The sequence below is a fragment of the Thalassophryne amazonica genome, chromosome 4 (genome assembly GCF_902500255.1).
Source record: "Thalassophryne amazonica chromosome 4, fThaAma1.1, whole genome shotgun sequence".
Classification (NCBI taxonomy): domain Eukaryota; kingdom Metazoa; phylum Chordata; class Actinopteri; order Batrachoidiformes; family Batrachoididae; genus Thalassophryne; species Thalassophryne amazonica.
The window spans coordinates 42,680,917-42,701,666 of NC_047106.1; the positions used below are offsets into that span (position 1 = coordinate 42,680,917).

General features: G+C 40.9%; 1 protein-coding gene across 1 annotated transcript in view; it reads left to right on the top strand.

Moving 5' to 3' along the window:
* Window positions 1-20,473, top strand: part of poldip2 (polymerase (DNA-directed), delta interacting protein 2) — a 29,899-nt gene extending 9,426 nt beyond the window's left edge. The window contains exons 2-11 of the mRNA XM_034167778.1: window positions 3,120-3,201; window positions 3,338-3,435; window positions 3,955-4,054; window positions 4,557-4,632; window positions 10,470-10,577; window positions 15,461-15,597; window positions 15,728-15,754; window positions 15,876-16,001; window positions 17,729-17,808; window positions 18,112-20,473. Of these exons, the coding sequence (XP_034023669.1) occupies window positions 3,120-3,201; window positions 3,338-3,435; window positions 3,955-4,054; window positions 4,557-4,632; window positions 10,470-10,577; window positions 15,461-15,597; window positions 15,728-15,754; window positions 15,876-16,001; window positions 17,729-17,808; window positions 18,112-18,226 (949 nt within the window). The 3' untranslated portion in view covers window positions 18,227-20,473. The remainder of the gene's footprint in view (window positions 1-3,119; window positions 3,202-3,337; window positions 3,436-3,954; window positions 4,055-4,556; window positions 4,633-10,469; window positions 10,578-15,460; window positions 15,598-15,727; window positions 15,755-15,875; window positions 16,002-17,728; window positions 17,809-18,111) is intronic.
* The last annotated feature ends 277 nt before the right edge of the window (window positions 20,474-20,750 follow it).

The window sequence follows — 20,750 nt, forward strand, 5'->3', positions numbered from 1 at the left end:
TCAGATCTGGATTGTTGATTTTGAGGACATTTGTATTTAATATTGAAAAGCCCTTTGGTGTACATTTTGCATTATATCTCGATCAAAGTGCCTCAACAAGTGCCAAAAAGCAATGACAAATTATGCATAGTAGAGATGACCAAAGTTCTGTAAAAATTATCTGAACAACAATTCAGAAACTGAAAAAGTTGGGGGAAAAAAACCTGACAATGCCACAAAAAAACTTCAATAGAAGTGCATGATCTAAATACATACTCCTAACATTTGATCACGTCAAATTTAGCTTATGTAAAGCCACTTCTAACAGGACTTTGAAAAGTTTTTCCAAGGTAAAAGTTAGTGGAATTGGAAACTAGTGGTGGTGGTGGTTTGTGCTCTAGTTATTTGTTGTCTTCATTAAAACGTTCAGCTATACCAGTTGAGCTTACAGTGGAGTGTATGAGAATGTTTATTTTGCGCTGGAACAGTTTTGGCTTATTTATTTATTTGTCTATAAGCGATCGGTCACTCACAACAATTTCTAGTGCCATTAAATTGGTATCAGTAGTTGATTTTAATTTATTAATTGGCAGCATATTAAAGGGCATGCTGTATATAAAAATTGTATTGTTTAGCCTGATTAATATACTTCTGCAAGCACCCATCCTATTTATTTATATAAAATTATGTTCTGATTGAGCTGCACTTGTTAATTGCAGAAGACACAAGGAACAGCCATGTATATAGCCAATTTCATGGAATAATTTTTTTTTTAAACTTTGTACTCCAGACAAACAGAACACTAAATAACTTACTTCATGATTACAGTTTTTAATGGATCATCATTTTCTCTAATATTCCTTGAACAGACACCTCTTAATGATGATGTTACCTTCTCCTACTCCTTTTTTTTTTTTTTTTTTTTTAATTCTCTCCTGTGATGTGTGTGTTTGTCTGCAACTTTGAGCTCAGAACTGCCCGAACCTCGGGACAGAGCGTTCAGCATTCGTGTCCAGCCAAGTTTTTTTTTTTTCTTCTTAAATCGTGTCACTGCGGATAACATGGTACAGAAAAGGGTGCCTTTATTGGCGTCCATCTCTGACACAAATTACTTCACTTTCCACTGTTGAGAAATTCTTCTGTTTTTATTATTAACTTTTGGGGCTATCTCTTATCATAATCAACGTCTTTCACCTTTGTCCTCACAGTGCTGCTCTTCACGGCACATCAAATGGATGTTCTTGTATGGACAAATGGATGTGTGTCAGTACTTACAGATTCCAGGCCGCATGCACGTGCCTGTCAGTTTATAATTATTCTGATTCACAAACAAACACATGGTGGTGAGAATAAAATTAACTGGTATGAGTGTGTCATGAATTCGGGGCAGATTTTGCACACACAATTATTTGATGTGGAGTAAGAACATTTCTTTGCACATATTAGTGAATGAGGCCCATTTTTTATGTAGTACTTTTCTGGTTAAATGCCTTCACAGTGACGCCTCACAAGTCCACCGCTTTAACCACTTAACCAGCACCTCTCCTTTTGACCAGGGGTCACCAACCCTGCTCCTGGACATTGCCTACCCTGCATGTTTTCCATGTGTACCTACTGCTATCACACCTGATTAGTCAAGTCTGGTGTTTCCTAGCTCTTGCCTGGATGAAGACATCGGATTTAGTTGCCGTATTTTCCAAACTATGTGTAATTAACCTGGGGATGGAGACCTCTACCAGCAGCTCTTTGTTCAAGGACCTGTCTATGGACTCGTTCCTCCAGCTCTAGCCATCAGACTTTCAGTCTATGATTAGCTTTCTTTGTTACCTCTACTAAGTTTCTCACTCAGTCCAGACTTCCTTTCTGCTGCTGAAGTCCCATGTTCTGCACAATTTATAATCTGCAGTTTTAAATTCTGCAGTGGTATAGCTGTCATGACTGTAGACAGTGCCATCTTGTGGCTGCAGATGATCATGGACTATGTTATTGGCATAAATTGCTTTGATATACAAGTCACAAGAACAGCAAAACGGCTTTTAAAAATGCTATACCTATCTGGAAAATACTGTTATTTGCAGTGGATGGAGTAGGGATAGTTTTGTAGAAGTATTGCAAGTGATCTTCAGGAGCATGCTTGGTGACCCCTGTTTTGACCAACTCGCAGTAAAACAGGAAAATCCAAGGAGCTCAGGAGAAAGGATTAAAGATCGAAAACACCAGTAATGAGCCAAATGCTAAATGGAGTGAACTTGTGTACTTAAATTTGAGAACAGACCCTCAAATTATGTGTTCAACGAAACTCAACTCAAACTTTATGTCGGAAGCACATTTAAAATGTGGCAGTCGACCAGAGTGCTGTACAATAAAAATGGGCACTGGGTTATGCCCAGTAATTAAATTAAATAAAAAAAAAAGAAGTTAAAAACAACAATAAAATTACAGCAGACGATACAAGAATAAAAATAGAATAAAAGAAAATATAAATGCACTAACTCATTTGGGGAACGCGATAGAAAAGAGGTGAGTTGTTAAAGAAGATTCAAAAGTCTCAAGGGTTAGGGGCGATCTAATATGAAAGGGGAGACTATTCCAAAGCCTGGGGGCAGCCGCCACAAAAGCCCTGTCACCTCTAGTCTTTAATCTAGTTTTAGGCACCTCTAACAACAGTTGGTCAGAAGACCTTAAGGCTCTGGTTGGGGTGTACCAGAGCAGAACCTCAGAAGGGTACACAGAGACCAGGCAATTGAGGGCTTTAAAAACAATTAAAAGAAATATAAAATCAACACAATATCGGACTGGGACCCAGTGGATAGAGGCCAAAACTGCCGTAATATGGTCGCGCTTTTTCTTGCCCGAGAGAAAACAGCGTTCTGGATGAGTTGGAGACGATTAAGAGAAGTCTGATCCAAGCTAATGTACAGGGAGTTACAATAATCTAACCTACTTGTAACAAAGGCATGGATAACCTTCTCGAGGTCGATCCTGGAAAGATAGGGCTTGGTCTTAGTTAAAAGACAAAGTTGGAAAAAATTAGCTTTAACAACAGCACTGATCTGCTTATGAAATTTAAAATGGCTGTATTGGTAAACAAATGCACATGAAACTGGATCTGATATGTATTGTTTTTGTGTATTTGGCAGGAACAGGACTGAAGGGAAGGTCTTGGAGGCTGTGGGTGTCTTTGAAGCTGTAAAGCAACACGGAAAATATGAAACGGGACAGGTAAGAGTCGTGGCCTCACACAAAAGTTAGGATGATGACTTATTCAGGTCACCATTAGTTTTATTTTTCTAAGCCAGGCTACACGGTGTCCCTAAACTTACATGAACTTATCCAGTTTCTTCTTGTGTGTATATAGTTGTTTCTCCACAGTGTGTTTGGGTACAGAGGCATTGTGTTGTTTCCCTGGCACGCCCGACTCTATGACAGAGACATCACCCCTCCCATGTCTGACAGGTATAGCAGGGCTCCCATTTCCATTTGATCGAAGGGGTATGCTTAACTTTACTTGGCTGTGCAAAGGGGTATTTTCAAGAGATTTTTTTAGAGATGTTTGACCGCCAGATGTGGATTAAACATCTTTAGTGAGTTAATCTGATAGCTGATTTAGAGATGTTCTTGTGTATCTGTTTAGTCAGTAATGACAGTGATGTTGATGGCTGATACATGTCAGAAACTGCTATGTGGCTTTTTCATCTTATAACATGATTGTCATAAGTGTGCTCCAACGTTTGCGACATTAGCATAAATGCTAGCTTGTGTCCAAACAGATGCTGTTGCGCGGATGACATAGTCGTGTAGTTGGATCCTGACAGAGCATTATGGTGTAACTTGCGCTCCCGTAATGTCCAGTGCTAATGACCAAAACATAATTAGGTGTTTTTAAAGGGTAATTCTGAGGGTCTTATGTGTAAATAAGCACAATCTGTATGTTTTTAGGAGCCCTGATATGTCTGTGACTTGTTCTTTTCTCAGCAAACCAGAACCCCCAGGAGCCCATGGTTCAAAGGAGGTGAAGGGAAAGACTCACACCTATTATCAAGTCCTAATTGATACGAGAGACTGCCCTCACATAGTAAGCCAAACTCCATCATCGTAGTTTAACAATACTAATGGCTTCTATTTCACAGACCTGCTGCTACAAGAAAGGTTTTTAAAAGTAACTTCATGTTGAACACTGATGATGTATGAACATTTTCTGTGGTAGAAAACAATGATGTAGCTTCTGATGGTCAAAGCTGGTAAATGCTCCATATACAGTTACATAAACAAAATAGTCCTAAATATAAATTCTGAAATTGAAGACTGATTTCACCAAACTCCAGTATGACTTATCTTAAAAAATGTAGTATTTTAATTTGTTTGAAAATCAGTTTATTAGTTTGCCAATAATCCTGCTCACAAATGAGCAAAATGGATGTGGACAATGTGATGATACCTTTGGTTGAAATAATAGACGCATTTAGCCAATTACATTGGTTTTGTTTTGCTAACATCAAATACACCAGTTGGATATTACTATCACTGTTATTTCGAATTTCCACAGTGTGACTGTTTGCTTGTGTTGTGTTTTACAGTCTCAGAGGTCACAGACGGAGGCTGTGACTTTTTTGGCTAACCATGATGACAGCAGAGCGCTCTATGCCATCCCAGGTATGTAGCCATGTACAGACTGGTCAAAGGGTCTAAACTTTTTAGATGCATGTATTGTTTAAGAAAAGCTTCGAGTACAGCTATAAGGTTGCAAATTCCACTTTGGGTCAAGACAAAACATTGTAGTCTCATTTTATGAAAAGTTTGGATTTAAACATGCACTGATGTGGATGTTAGTTTCTTAACATTTCATGATAAGAGGTGGTATATACTTTTTTGAGTCTGTATTGTACTTTTTACTTAAATGCATTTCCCATAATACCTTTGTTACACCTGGTCTACTGTAAATCGGGTAGAGACTGCATACAGCACTTCCAGAGGTGCTCAGCATGATTGGAAAATAAGCACTAGCTGTTTTCAGACTGACACTAACATAGTGACAGAAGGCAGCAGAAGAGGCAACTAACGGCAGTCCATGGTCACATCTGACCACAGTTTTTATTCATTGGGTGGAAGTAGTTCTGTAATGGAGCACTTACTGCACCTCCCAATAAGCTGTCATTTCTGGTTTTAAAAACTAATTTTCCAACCTATGCAAGCATGTTTGAAGGATTTGCTAAAGCATGCTTGTATTCTGTTTTGAATTGTCCAAATGTCTTAATTGCAGAGTATCATCAGTGTCATTTCTAGTTCTGATCACTTCAACTTTCAACTTCAACTTTTTTTCTTATATAGCGCCAAATCACAACAAACAGTTGCCCCAAGGCGCTCCATATTGTAAGGCAAGGCCATACAATAATTATGAAAAACCCCAACGGTCAAAACGACCCCCTATGAGCAAGCACTTGGCCACAGTGGGAAGGAAAAACTCCCTTTTAACAGGAAGAAACCTCCAGCAGAACCAGGCTCAGGGAGGGGCAGTCTTCTGCTGAGACTGGTTGGGGCTGAGGGAAAGAACCAGGAAAAAGACATGCCGAGAAGGGGGGCAGAGATCGATCACTAATGATTAAATGCAGAGTGATGCATACGGAGCAAAAAGAGAAAGAAACAGTGCATCATGGGAACCCCCCCACAGTCTACGTCTAAAGCAACATAACCAAGGGATGGTCCAGGGTCACCCGATCCAGCCCTAACTATAAGCCTTAGCGAAAAGGAAAGTTTTAAGCCTAATCTTAAAAGTAGAGAGGGTATCTGTCTCCCTGATCTGAATTGGGAGCTGGTTCCACAGGAGAGGAGCCTGAAAGCTGAAGGCTCTGCCTCCCATTCTACTCTTACAACCCTAGGAACCACAAGTAAGCCCGCAGTCTGAGAGCGAAGCGCTCTAATGGGGTAATATGGTACTACGAGGTCCCTAAGATAAGATGGGACCTGATTATTCAAAACCTTATAAGTAAGAAGAAGAATTTTAAATTCTATTCTAGAATTAACAGGAAGCCAATGAAGAGAGGCCAACATGGGTGAGATATGCTCTCTCCTGCTAGTCCCCGTCAGTACTCTAGCTGCAGCATTCTGAACCAACTGAAGGCTTTTTAGGGAACTTTTAGGACAACCTGATAATAATGAATTACAATAGTCCAGCCTAGAGGAAATAAATGCATGAATTAGTTTTTCAGCATCACTCTGAGACAAGACCTTTCTGATTTTAGAGATATTGCGTAAATGCAAAAAGGCAGTCCTACATATTTGTTTAATATGCGCTTTGAATGACATATCCTGATCAAAAATGACTCCAAGATTTCTCACAGTATTACTAGAGATCAGGGAAATGCCATCCGGAGTAACGATCTGGTTAGACACCATGCTTCTAAGATTTGTGGGGCCAAGTACAATAACTTCAGTTTTATCTGAGTTTAAAAGCAGGAAATTAGAGGTCATCCATGTCTTTATGTCTGTAAGACAATCCTGCAGTTTAGCTAATTGGTGTGTATCCTCTGGCTTCATGGATAGATAAAGCTGGGTATCATCTGCGTAACAATGAAAATTTAAGCAATACCGTCTAATAATACTGCCTAAGGGAAGCATGTATAAAGTGAATAAAATTGGTCCTAGCACAGAACCTTGTGGAACTCCATAATTAACTTTAGTCTGTGAAGAAGATTCCCCATTTACATGAACAAACTGTAATCTATTAGACAAATATGATTCAAACCACCGCAGCGCAGTGCCCTTAATACCTATGACATGCTCTAATCTCTGTAATAAAATTTTATGGTCAACAGTATCAAAAGCAGCACTGAGGTCCAACAGAACAAGCACAGAGATAAGTCCACTGTCCGAAGCCATAAGAAGATCATTTGTAACCTTCACTAATGCTGTTTCTGTACTATGATGAATTCTAAAACCTGACTGAAACTCTTCAAATAGACCATTCCTCTGCAGGTGATCAGTTAGCTGTTTTACAACTACCCTCTCAAGAATCTTTGAGAGAAAAGGAAGGTTGGAGATTGGCCTATAATTAGCTAAGATAGCTGGGTCAAGTGATGGCTTTTTAAGTAATGGTTTAATTACTGCCACCTTAAAGGCCTGTGGTACATAACCAACTAACAAAGATAGATTGATCATATTTAAGATTGAAGCATTAAATAATGGTAGGACTTCCTTGAGCAGCCTGGCAGGAATGGGGTCTAATAAACATGTTGATGGTTTGGATGAAGTAACTAATGAAAATAACTCAGAACAATCGGAGAGAAAGAGTCTAACCAAATACCGGCATCACTGAAAGCAGCCAAAGATAACGATACATCTTTGGGATGGTTATGAGTAATTTTTTCTCTAATAGTCAAAATTTTGTTAGCAAAGAAAGTCATGAAGTCATTACTAGTTAAAGTTAATGGAATACTCAGCTCAATAGAGCTCTGACTCTTTGTCAGCCTGGCTGCAGTGCTGAAAAGAAACCTGGGGTTGTTCTTATTTTCTTCAATTAGTGATGAGTAGAAAGATGTCCTAGCTTTACGGAGGGCTTTTTTATAGAGCAACAAACTCTTTTTCCAGGCTAAGTGAAGATCTTCTAAATTAGTGAGACGCCATTTCCTCTCCAACTTACGGGTTATCTGCTTTAAGCTACGAGTTTGTGAGTTATACCACGGAGTCAGACACTTCTGATTTAAAGCTCTCTTTTTCAGAGGAGCTACAGCATCCAAAGTTGTCTTCAATGAGGATGTAAAACTATTGACGAGATACTCTAACTCCCTTACAGAGTTTAGGTAGCTACTCTGCTCTGTGTTGGTATATGACATTAGAGAACATAAAGAAGGAATCATATCCTTAAACCTAGTTACAGCGCTTTCTGAAAGACTTCTAGTGTAATGAAACTTATTCCCCACTGCAGGGTAGTCCAACAGGGTAAATGTAAATGTTATTAAAAAATGATCAGACAGAAGGGAGTTTTCAGGGAATACTGTTAAGTCTTCTATTTCCATACCATAAGTCAGAACAAGATCTAAAATATGATTAAAGTGGTGGGTGGACTCATTTACTTTTTGAGCAAAGCCGATAGAGTCTAATAATAGATTAAATGCAGTGTTGAGGCTGTCATTCTCAGCATCTGTGTGGATGTTAAAATCGCCCACTATAATTACCTTATCTGAGCTAAGCACTAAGTCAGACAAAAGGTCTGAAAATTCACAGAGAAACTCACAGTAACGACCAGGTGGACGATAGATAATAACAAATAAAACTGGTTTTTGGGACTTCCAATTTGGATGGACAAGACTAAGAGACAAGCTTTCAAATGAATTAAAGCTCTGTCTAGGTTTTTGATTAATTAATAGGCTGGAATGGAAGATTGCTGCTAATCCTCCACCCCGGCCCGTGCTACGAGCATTCTGACAGTTAGTGTGACTCGGGGGTGTTGACTCATTTAAACTAACATATTCATCCTGCTGTAACCAGGTTTCTGTTAGGCAGAATAAATCAATACGTTGATCAATTGTTATATCATTTACCAACAGGGACTTAGAAGAGAGAGACCTAATGTTTAATAGACCACATTTAACTGTTTTAGTCTGTGGTGCAATTGAAGGTACTATATTATTTTTTCTTTTTGAATTTTTATGCTTAAATAGATTTTTGCTGGTTATTGGTGGTCTGGGAGCAGGCACCGTCTCTACGGGGATGGGGTAATGAGGGGATGGCAGGGGGAGAGAAGCTGCAGAGAGGTGTATAAGACCACAGCTCTGCCTCCTGGTCCCAACGCTAGACAGTCACAGTTTGGAGGATCCAAAAAATTGGCCAGATTTCTAGAAATGAGAGCTGCTCCCTCTAAAGTGGGATGGATGCCGTCTCTCCTAACAAGACCAGGTTTTCCCCAGAAGCTTTGCCAATTATCAATGAAGCCCACCTCATTTTTTGGACACCACTCAGACAGCCAGCAATTCAAGGAGAACATGCGGCTAAACATGTCACTCCCGGTCTGATTGGGGAGGGGCCCAGAGAAAACAACAGAGTCCGACATTGTTTTTGCAAAGTTACACACCGATTTAATGTTAATTTTAGTGACCTCCGATTGGCGTAACCGAGTGTCATTACTGCCGACATGAATTACAATCTTACCAAATTTACGCTTAGCCTTAGCCAGCAATTTCAAATGTCCTTCGATGTCGCCTGCTCTGGCCCCCGGAAGACAATTGACAATGGTTGCTGGTGTCGCTAACTTCACATTTCTCAAAACAGAGTCGCCAATAACCAGAGTTTGATCCTCGGCGAGTGTATCGTCGAGTGGGGAAAAACGGTTAGAGATGTGAACGGGTTGACGGTGTACACGGGGCTTCTGTTTAGGACTACGCTTCCTCCTCACAGTCACCCAGTCATCCTGCTTTCCCGACTGCACGGGATCTGCCAGGGGGGAACTAACTCACTTAAATCATCCCCATCACTATTTTCATTTTAATTGCTTATGCATTGTGGACTTGGAGTGCACAACATGCAGTATGTCCCACTGAGCCCAAATTACAGTTAAAATGGCAATATGCATGCCCAGCGCCAGAGCAGGTCCCGAGTGTGCTTTTCAGCAGTGCAACAAAGTTTGGTCATTAACACGGTGCACAATTCTGTTTTAGCTATTCTGACGCAAGTACAACTTGCAGCAGCACAGCCAAGTAGCATGTCTGTCACGATGATGTGCACAAATATGTTTGAGTGAGCTTGCTGGAATGGTAATAGTTCAGAAAGATCAAGTCCGTGTACATGCGCGCATTCTTACACATGCGGTGGAAGAAAAGGTCTGAGGGATGGGGGAGGGAAGAGTCCTTTCTTGTAGTAATTATACTTTCATTTGAGTATAGTATTTTGTAGGACTGTACATGTCTATTTGCACACTACAGCACACATGCAAATGAAGACATTGTAGAAGCGTAGTCGTATTTCATGGTAGCTGAGAATATGCTTTTTTTAGGCGGGAAAAAAGTTGTAATGTACTTTGTTTGATTATAGCTTGCTTTGCTTTCCATCTCATGTCCTGTGGTGTGATAGTTGCACATGTGCGTATTCCTGATTTTGTAACATCTACAGTAAACCAGAAGAGGGCTTTAGAGTTATTAACTATCAGGTTGTTTTTTTTCCCCCTGATATGAAATGTGCCGGGGGGGGGGGGGATCAGCATGTGCGTATTTGCTTGTTAGCACGATATCTCAAGAACCAGTTGAGCGATTTTGTTTGTATTTAGCATAAGTGTGTATTTGGGTGATTCCCCCAACACCAGTAGATTACGGTGAACTTGGGGTTAATTTCAAGATCACAGTTCAAGATATTGTCATTGCCACCCTTGTTAGAGCGATATCTCAAGAGCCAGTTGACCAATTTCTTCATATTTATGAAGTAGGGTGGTCCTGTGATGAGGGATTCTTATTGTTTTAATTATCATCACCATGTGACCGTGTCTTTCCATGTTAATCCATCAGGTCTGGACTATGTGAGCCATGAAGACATCCTGCCTTATAACTCGACAGAGCAGATCCCCATCCACCACGAACTGTTTGAGCGCTTCCTCATGTACAACCCTGCCAAATGTAAAGACTCAACACCATTCACTGTGTCATCTTCAACAAAACATGTCACACAATTCTTTATAAATATACTGACTGCCTGTATTATTACTATCAGTGTCCATGTGGAAAACCTTAGAAATATTTAAGAAATGTAGTATAATTTTTTGCAGTGACTGCTTTTCTTGTCCTTATGTTATTATGCTACGTTTACACATAACGACGACAAGTCACGAATGCCACGAAGTACACATTCTTGGCCGCTGATCATGAATGTGATTATTCGGGGCAGAGGCATCAGGTGTCCTCAGGAACTGCTGCAACCTGTTACCACACGTTACGATTAATGGCACATGTTGCCGGAGAATTATCAGGAATCATTATGCACGGTCAAGAATAGTGTTCCGCGTTGTTACGCGCTATTGCGCGCTATTGCGCGTAACAGCGCATCATTAAGTTCTGTCACGTTGTGAACAAGGTGAATTGTCTCCACACACACACCCATATTCATCCAACCGAATTCAGATCGCTCCAGTTTTTCAGAAGAACTTTGTGACTGCATGCGTAGTTGGGCTCTGTGCCATGGAGTGGCTTAGAGAGGAGGAAAAGGACAGCGCCAGATGTGTGGCTTCATGCGGCTCTCGTCTGTCGCATTTTCTCAAACATCAGGCGCATGCAGCAGGTGGAACACCTGCAGGAGCGCGCTGAAGAGCACTGAAATTTGACTTTTAGCCGACTTGGTGTCAGCATTCAAACAATGTTGTGCAGCGCAGGATTTAATTGTGCGCGCGCTTCTTCCTCCGCCGAACTGGAGGAGGTGCAGAGATGTCTGGTTGCACGTGAGTCTCCTCTTGCTCCTCTGGTTCACTCGTTCTCCCGCTCATTGGTTACAGCAGATGGAACACCTGCAGGAGCGTCCTGAGGAGCTTCAGCAGGAACTGTGGGCCGACATTTGAAGCCGAGTTTAATTGTGCGCACATGATAGAAAACTGATCTGTCGTGGTGCACAGTGAAACGTGACGCCACGTTACAAGTCCTGTCAAAACTTAACAGTTTCCGTGTCACTTCGTAATAACGCGTGACAGTTTGGGCTCCAAGAACCATCACAGGAACCACTATGAACGTTGTCACGTTCTATTAAGGATCAATACTCAAGACGGATCAATATGCTCAGTTGCGACCTCCACGACGTGAGACAAAATGAGGGTGGTGTGTGACATTCGTGGAAGATTTTTTTGACAGGCAAAAACATGCTCCAAGAATATCAAGAATATCACGCACCAACACGCACTATTAAGAAACCTATTCAGATGCGTGAAGTCACATTAAGAATGTCAGGAATGTGTCACGAATGACAGAAAAATGACATTCGTAACGCGTCTTGCTTATGTGTAAACGCACCTTTAAACAGTATAAGCAGTGATGCATGTAACTGGTACACAGAATGTGAAATGTACATTTATAAATTAATATACATTACCAGTCAAAACTTTGAACACACTTTTCCATTCAGTTGAATGGGAAATCATTCAATCAACTTTTATTTATATAGCCGTTTTCACAGCCCAAAGGGCGACCAAAGTGCTTTCCAGTATAACAAAAAACAGACCACACAAGGACAGTGTAAGTAAGTCCCTCTGGCTGCTCCCTTGTTTTCACTCAGGGTCGCCACAGCAGATCCAGGGTGAATGAGCATTTGGCACAAGTTTCACACCGGATGCCCTTTCTGACGCATCTCCACATTACATGGAGAAAGAAATGTGATAGGGTTTTGAACCAGGAACCTTCCGCACTAAAACCAAGCGCACTAACCACTTGTCCACCACTCTTGCACCAACACAAGGACAATGTACAATAACAAAATAAAGTCAGGGATGATAAATGTGTACATAAAACCAGAATTAAAATGTTACAGCACTACTAAGTGTTAAAAGCCATTTTTAAAAGAAAAGTCTTTAGTTTTAAAAAAGACCCAGATCAGTAAAGCCCCTTTCACACCGGGGGTGCTCCCAGTTGCGCTGTGCGTCATTATGACGCCGCTGCATGGAAGTAAGTCAGTGCCGAGACGATGCAACTTGGCGCCACAACAGCGCGAGGGGCGCAAAGGAGGAAGCAAGTCGGGCGCCGAAAAATTAAACCTGTTTAATTTTTTTGGCGTCCTGTGCTCGACGCAGAAAGGAAGTGGTTCCAGCACAAGTCGGGGCAAAGAGGCGTTACCCGGGGTGACTCGAAGCAAATTTTTGATTCCTGCTGTGTTCCACTGTTCCTGCAGTATAAATCATACAGGATTGTTTTTATACCATATACTTAATGCAGTATAAACTACATGCTGAAGAAAAAAATGGAGAATGATTGCCAGAAATATCCAGTAAAAAGTCCGGACATCTCTAGTCCTCTCATGGACGTTGGTTCACGCGCGCACATGTGAACAATTAAAAGAAAAAAAAAGTCTGGCTGCAGGCATTAGTTCCTTGTTCTCTGCTCAAACTCTCACATCACAGTTAAAAAAAAAAAAAGGACATAAGTCCTGAGACAGGACATGTCAACATCAAGTACAGCTCCAGACATCTCCACATTTGCTTGACGGTTCGCGCGCGCACATCTCACGGTCAAAGGAGGAAAGAAAAGAAAAAAAAATTGTCTGCAGGCAGTTAGTTCCTTTCTCTCCAGACTCTCTCATCACAGTAAAAAAAGGACATAAGTCCAGGACATGTCAACATCAAGTAGAACTCCAGACGTCTCCACATTTGCTTAGGACAATTCGTGCGTGCGCATGCATCTTGCGGTCAAGGGAGGAAAGATAAACTGTAACAGAACTCAGAGCGCAGCCCTGCAGCTCTGCACAAGAACAAATATAAATTAGAAGAGAAGTCAGAGTGCGCAGTCTGTCTGCAGCCAAACTGCACTCTGACTTCTCTGTGCAAAGAACCTGCAGGCTGCGTTCTCACCTCCTCTCTGCCCCCTGCTGCGTGCACCTGACAGAAATTCCTGCATCGCCATGACGCCACAGGGAGCAACTGGGGGCAGCCCCGGTGTGAAAGAGACTTAAAGAAGCATAGCTCGGGGGGGGCTTGTTCCAGAGTCTGGGCCCAGTGACTGAGAAAGCCTGGTCACCCCTGGTGTTTCAAGTTTGATCTGCGGACCTCCAACAGACAGAGGTTGAATGACCTCAGAAAGTGTTTTTTTAACTTTTGACTGGTAGTGTACATGGAAAGTTTTAGCAAAATGATCTCAAGCCAAATTATAGCACACAAACTTAAAATGGCAAATGTGACAAAAAATCTCTGCGTATTTGTCTGTCTCTGAAATCAGTGGGGGTGGGTGGGTGGGTGCTTGGTTATGAGTCTTTCCTTCTTTTGTAAACCTTGGTCCCACCAAATAATGAAGGATGAATAATGAGCCAAGCAGCGTGTGTGTGTTACAAGATAACTTATTCAACTATCGTGGGAGAATGGTGGCTCTTAGAGGCGTTATCTTCGGTTAACGAGGTTCATCTCTGAGCAAGGCACTAATTTGAAGATGTTCAAAATTTAGCTCCAACAGCATGGGGCAGTTTGCGTACAAGTTACTACGACAACTAAGGAGGATTATAGAGCTATGTTTGTGGTGCAGACTGCTGAACGCCCATTATCTTAGCACCTGGCAGCTACTTGGGACCTGAGAGGCTATTTTTGGAGCGGCTCAGCCCTCTTGCACACACAATTCCACCTGCTCTGTGTGTCGGACGCTGTATATAAAATAATTATTTTGAAAACATTTACATTGAAATTACAATTACATTGAAAACATGTCTGATCGCTTCTGGAATCACAGAAGACCATTTCATCTGGACACTTTTTCCTCTCCTTCCTGCTCCATGGGGAACATATTTTGGATCAACTTAAAGGTAACTATTCTTAATGTTTTTATAGCTTGGTAAAACAGTTGCATGTTCATTCCTAGCTATAAAAGTATGTCTATGATAGATTTAATATCTTGTTAATGGATCAGCTTGAGCACCACTGTGTGTGCGCACTGACACAACGCCAGCTCACAGAGAGATTTTTTTTTCTTTTTTTGCAGTCAATAATGAACGGACACAAAGTTAAACGTTGGATCACAGTGTCGAAGTGACTGTCGATTTCAGTTTCAATTTATTTTCATTTATATAGCGCCAGATCCCAACAGAGTTGCCTCAAAGCACTTCACACAGGTAAGGTCTATGTGTTTAAAGCTGCGGAAGAAATAAAACCAGTGAAGCCGCGAAAAGCAGTGCAGATCTGTCCAGGAACACAGAACGAGAGCATGCAAAAGAGCGATTTTGCAGCCATAACACAAAGTTAAAAGTTGTATTACGGTGACTGTAAGCCGTGGAAGAAATCAATTTTTTATTGGGTGGGGGGAAGTGATCCACAGTTGCAGCAACGGGTGTATATAATTAAAGCAGCCACCTCGTGGTACCTTTTGTTGTTGTTTTTTTTTTTTTTTTTTTTTTTTTTTGGGAAGTGATCCACAGTTGCGGCAGCGCGCACTCACTTGGACCAAACCCATGCCTAAACGTGTACTAACGTCGCGTTAACATGGCGCTACATGGATCATGTGGCTTGACGTGGATCATATGCGCCATCACGAGCCACTCGAGGCTGGACGGGGCTCATTAGAGGCATATGGAGGTGCCTTAGTTGTGGATACGTGATGGCTTAAAACATGGATCATTCTTCATATCACGGACACACCCATTCGTGGCTCATTAATTATGGCTTATTATTCGGTGGGACTGAGCCTGTAGAACTACTTGTTTTATATTAGAGAAAGCCTCGTTGTCTGTGAGACCTGTTACATGCAGAATTAATAAACCTGTAACGATGTGGAGGAGACGGAAATGAGCTTCACATGATTTGTGGTATTTTGTCCTTTGGGTACTGCAGCACCTCCGTTCATAGCAAGAGACACCCTGAAGGCATGGCAGGAGAAGAACCACCCGTGGCTGGAATTATCAGACGTCCACCGAGAGACCACAGAGAACATTCGAGTCACAGTCATCCCCTTCTACATGGGCATGAGGGTCAGTGAGCAGTGCAGATGGTGCATGCACCCACAGCTCCACTGTATCATGTGCACACTAGGCAAGGTCCTTGTAGATTTGGTGTTTGACTTCTATGAAGTTTTTTCATATAATTGTTTCTTTCTCCCAGGAGGCTCAGAACTCTCACGTTTATTGGGTGAGTGGCCCTGCGATTCTCTCTGGTAACTCATGGAGTCGTCCAAAAAATGTCTTTTTATGGTGACTGTTGAATTTGTATTCATTTAGCATGTTTGTGTGTGTTTGTTCTTTTTATGCAGTGGCGTTACTGTATCCGTCTGGAGAACATGGGCAGTGAGGTTGTTCAGCTTAGGGAGAGGCACTGGAGAATCTTCAGCCTGTCTGGAACCCTCGAGACAGTCCGAGGGCGTGGCGTCGTAGGCAGAGTCAGCACACACAGCCACATCAACACAATCAAATCACTTCTTTTTAAGATTCAGAAATGTGCTCTACAGAGCACGTTCATAACCCACGTCCCAAAGTGTCATACCTCTCAATGTTGGGGGTGTGTTAAAACTCTGACACTTTTTTTTTGTTACTTTACAATAATGGACAGATTTTGCTTTGAGTTGAATGTAAAAGCATTCTCAGCTTATGGCATCACTGAGTTTGATGATCAGATTTATAGCTGCCTTCTTTCAGCTGGTGGAGATGTTTTAACCTCAGCAAAGTGCACCATCTACTTTTAGAATGTGTAGGATGTAGAATGTGTATCCATCCCATGGTTCATTACTTGAGTGATCGTGCTTTAAAAAATAAAAAGCAGGTAGGTGAAAGCAGGACCTTCACAGAGGTGAAAAACAAGCATGATGTGTAAGATTTAGGAGTGTTTATGATCAGAAATGGAATATAACATTCATATCCATCTGTTCATTGCTGTATAGTTGCCTGCAGCAACAAAAGTATGTGCTTTCAGAAGATTAGTCTACATGGGGGGTGGGTCCCATCATACAGGCTGCCTTATTAATACATTAGCCCAAATGGGACATTCTTAACTCTGCCTTTGGCATTTTGCCATGTTGCTTGAATTTTTAAATAAAAATAGGAAAGTAAGTAAGGAAGTAGTTGGCCTGAACTAACGACCGGTATGCAGTGTACTGGGAACTAGTAACAAGTTGGAGGACCTTTATCCTTTAATTAATACATATTGCTTATCACAAAAAAGGCAATGGAGCTTGAATTCCCACCATCACAGAAGCAAAAACATGAAGGGAAACAAAACTGACTGGCAACGCCATAGTGCAATCTGCAACTTCACCACTAGATGACACTAAACCCTACACACTAACTTTAAAGGATGCAGGATTGCACACATTGCATGGCAAATTGTGTGTAACATGAATAGTTGAAAAGTTACTTCCTCTGGATTTAAAAATTCATAACATGTATAGAACACACCTCCAAGCTGGTAAATGTAGGTTTGTTACCTCCGCCAAGGAGGGTATGTTTTCGGTCGCGTTTGTTTGTCTGTTTGTCAGCAGGATAACTCAGAAAGTTTTGAACGGATTTTGATGGAATTTTGTGGAGTGGTTGGAAATGACAAGAGGAACAAGTGATTAAATTTTAGTGGTGATCCGGATCACGATCCGGATCCCGATGCTAACGCGCTAGCATGTCTATGGCATTTTCAATGTTAAAAGTTAGCATTAAGCAGTTGCAGCTGTCATCACGTTCAGGTGCATTTGTTTTCATATTGTAATATTTCTTAAATTTATTTTTGTTTATATATTAATAATCTAATGATTATTATATACAATTTTAGAGAAAGAGACAAAGAAATGGATCACTGTGCCAAGGAGGGAATCTCTTTAGGGTCAGTGACCCTATGGCCATGTTTAGACAATAAACTGTGATGCCAAGTGCTAAGGATACATGCTATCCAGTCACAGCAGATGAAACTTTTTTTACTACTGACCAACATCATTGTTAGACTTTTTTAGGTTCAGTGATTCCACGGCATGTAGATGTTATGGCGTCAGTGACCCCATGGCCTTGGCGGAGGTTTGCGCTCTCTGAGTGCTTCTAGTTTTTTTTGTTTTTTTTTTTTGGTTCTTAAAATGTGCACAATTTGTATAATTTGACATTCTCTCTACTGTTTTGTGTACTTTTACAGGAGCCAGTGTTGTCTAAAGAACAGCCGGCTTTTCAGTACAGCAGCCACGTGTCTCTTCAAGCCCCGAGTGGACACATGTGGTGAGTCTCACTTGGCCATTAAGTCACCAGCATATTTCAAATGACATTAAGAATTGTTTTTGTTTGTACCACTCCATGACATGAGTGGGTGTAGAGTCCTCAAAAGTTGCAAAGACGTCTAAAAGATTTTGTTCTCTGATGCTTCTGTCTTTTGTTGAAGTATGCTGCAGTCTTTACACGCCTCCATTTGTACATTTTTTAAAACACATTTGTCCCACGCATTTGTTTGTTGTTGTTTGTGATATTTTCCTTAGTTCCCCCTGTGCTGTGGTTTTAATTTGATGCTTGTTTTTTTATTTTAAGGGGGACATTCCGTATTGAAAGGACAGATGGCTCCCACTTTGATGTCCGCATTCCTCCATTCTCTCTGGAGAGCAACAAAGATGACAAAGCGCCCCCTGCAGGCTACACTTTCTAACTGTGGGACGATTGGCTCCCAACCATGAGGTCCTGCACGCACAGTCAGTCTTGGCCCCGCCTGCTGTCTTCTGGAATGTTCTTTCCCTTGTAGCTTTGCTTCAGTATGGTGCAGGTCAGGTTAAGGAAAGGGAAGAATAGCACTTACGAGATGATCCAAAGGCAGGACTGCATATGTATTACCCCCGTTTCCTGTCAGAGTGTAAGAGACTGCAATATATCATTAATTAAATTGCATAGTGTTAACTTAAAAGAAGGGCTCTGCGGTTTTTCCATTTTGTCTTTGAGGATACAAGCACAGAGCAGTGAACGTTTTGAACGGTACGGAGGGTTATCCATGTTGCCAGGTTGAGTGAGCTAGTCGGGTTTCCAGCAAAGGTCAGGGTTCATGGAAAATGCATCATCTCCATTCTGGCTTCTTACTGCAGCCTCAACTAAAGCTTCCTTCCTTCTTGTACTTTTTTCTTCTTTTATAAAAACATCTAAAAGATGACTGTTTCTTGAGGACATTTGAGCTTTTGTGATGGAAAAATATTATGGCTGAAATGAATATAAAATGTAAATTTGTTAAAGGTGCAATTGCCCGGTCATTTTCTTGAACTGCTGAGTGAAGACGGAAATACATTTTAGTAAGATTACAGTATTAAAAAAAACCTCCACCTGAACTTGTTGTATTTCAATAAATGGAATTAATTTTATGTGTTGAGCAAAAGGATTTTTCTTTTTCTTTTTTTTTTCTTAAATTGACCTTAAGAAATCATGAATTAAAACGTGTGCGTGGTTACTGTACAGTGTCCCGTGCACCTCCTCCAGTGTTGTCATTGGCGTTCTTGTGGACTTCTGCTGGTATTTCTGGCATCTATTTTTATAGACTGCTCCCTCCAGGCGCATCTATTATTATGGAGTTTAGGCAGCGATGCTTTTAAAAGTCTGCTGCGATAACCAGAAATGGGTCTTTTGTTTCTGCTGTCACTGAGGAATTTAAGCAGACAGAACTTAATGTTAAATACTGACACTGCTTTATAACTTTATATGCAATAACAGGAATTCCAGATTGACTTCTTGCTAACAAAACAACTTTTGCCTGTATTAACATATGGGCAACAGTTGATTCAGCAATTTAAAAAGTATTTACAAATCAGAAAATTATTGAAAGTATATGTATGTCTGTCAACTGTAGTTTTAAAATTCATCTCACCAAAACACAAGGGGAAAAAAGTAGCGAGTACAGTGAACACCTGAGTTTACTGTTACAGAGCTGCACTGCCAGCCACAATAAATAGTTAAGCAAACACCTACAGTGTGGACAAGTAACTGATGACTACTTCTCATCTCTGTAGCGAAGCTGAAAACCATAGCTGCTTGAAGTCCTTTCTGCTGAAGAGCTGACTTTTCTGAGGAAGAAAAGTCAGACTTTGAACATGAGTCCTGTGCATCTGGCCTGGGTGCTGTTTTGAGTGAAACGATGCCCTCTTTGATCATTTGTAATGGGTCTTATGGTATAATATATAGGACTGCCTTCTGTTTCACTTTTTTCCAGGCTGATATAGGATAGTCTTGTTCCTGTATTCGTCTGGATTCATGTTGTCGTGCAACTCACGGCACAGACTGAGCTCTATTGCCCTGCCTCCTGGTCATTTTCAGTAAAGCCCTTGATTTTTGTTTGAATTTGTTTCTGCTGTCTTTTTGTTGGTTCTTGAAAACCCACCAGTTCCCTCAGACTTTAACAGGTGCATTTTTGTCATTTAAACACAGACAGTTGACTGCTGCAGATTAGGAGCGTCACACTGTGAAACCACAATATCATTAAATCATTTGTACTTTAATGTGGCAATTTGTTTTTGCTTTGACATGAAAATATTTCTGATGCACGTGTCAGAGTTTATGTGACGGGCTCTGAAACAAATCCATTTAAAGTTTGAGGAGCTGCTTTTTATTTTGTAGCTAGTGAATGTTTGGACTGAAAAGATGAATGTGGATGTCAAAAACAGATTGTACTGGAAACTGTTACTTGATGGTCAGTTGTTGGGGCTGCAGGGAGAACAATGCCACCTTCTGTCTGTTCTGCTTCCTGTTAAATGGAGAATGAATTCACGCAGGACCTGACTTGGACAAGAGAAGCTGTGATCCTAATAGTTCCTTTTAAATTGAGGAAAGATGCTAACACTTTTGTTTGAAACAAAGTGAAATGAGTAGTTATTTGCAATGATTGTAAATGGATGGAATTAAAGGCAAAATAAAGAAATTTTGAAAAACATTTTGTTCTGTTTCATGTATATATTTTAATTGAATGTGTCAACACCAGATTTGAGTGTTGCATGGCAATTTTTGAGTTTGAAAATTAAGATTTTCCCAGATTTTATCTTTTTTTTACTGGTGGACGCATACATGGTGTATTCATAAGCAGTTGGACGTACACGTCGTATTCTTAACGTGTATATTGTTTCATTGAAATTACACGAACAGCTGCGTAGGGTGTTGACGACCGAACGGTCCCCCTTGATTAACACACAGTTTAACACCTC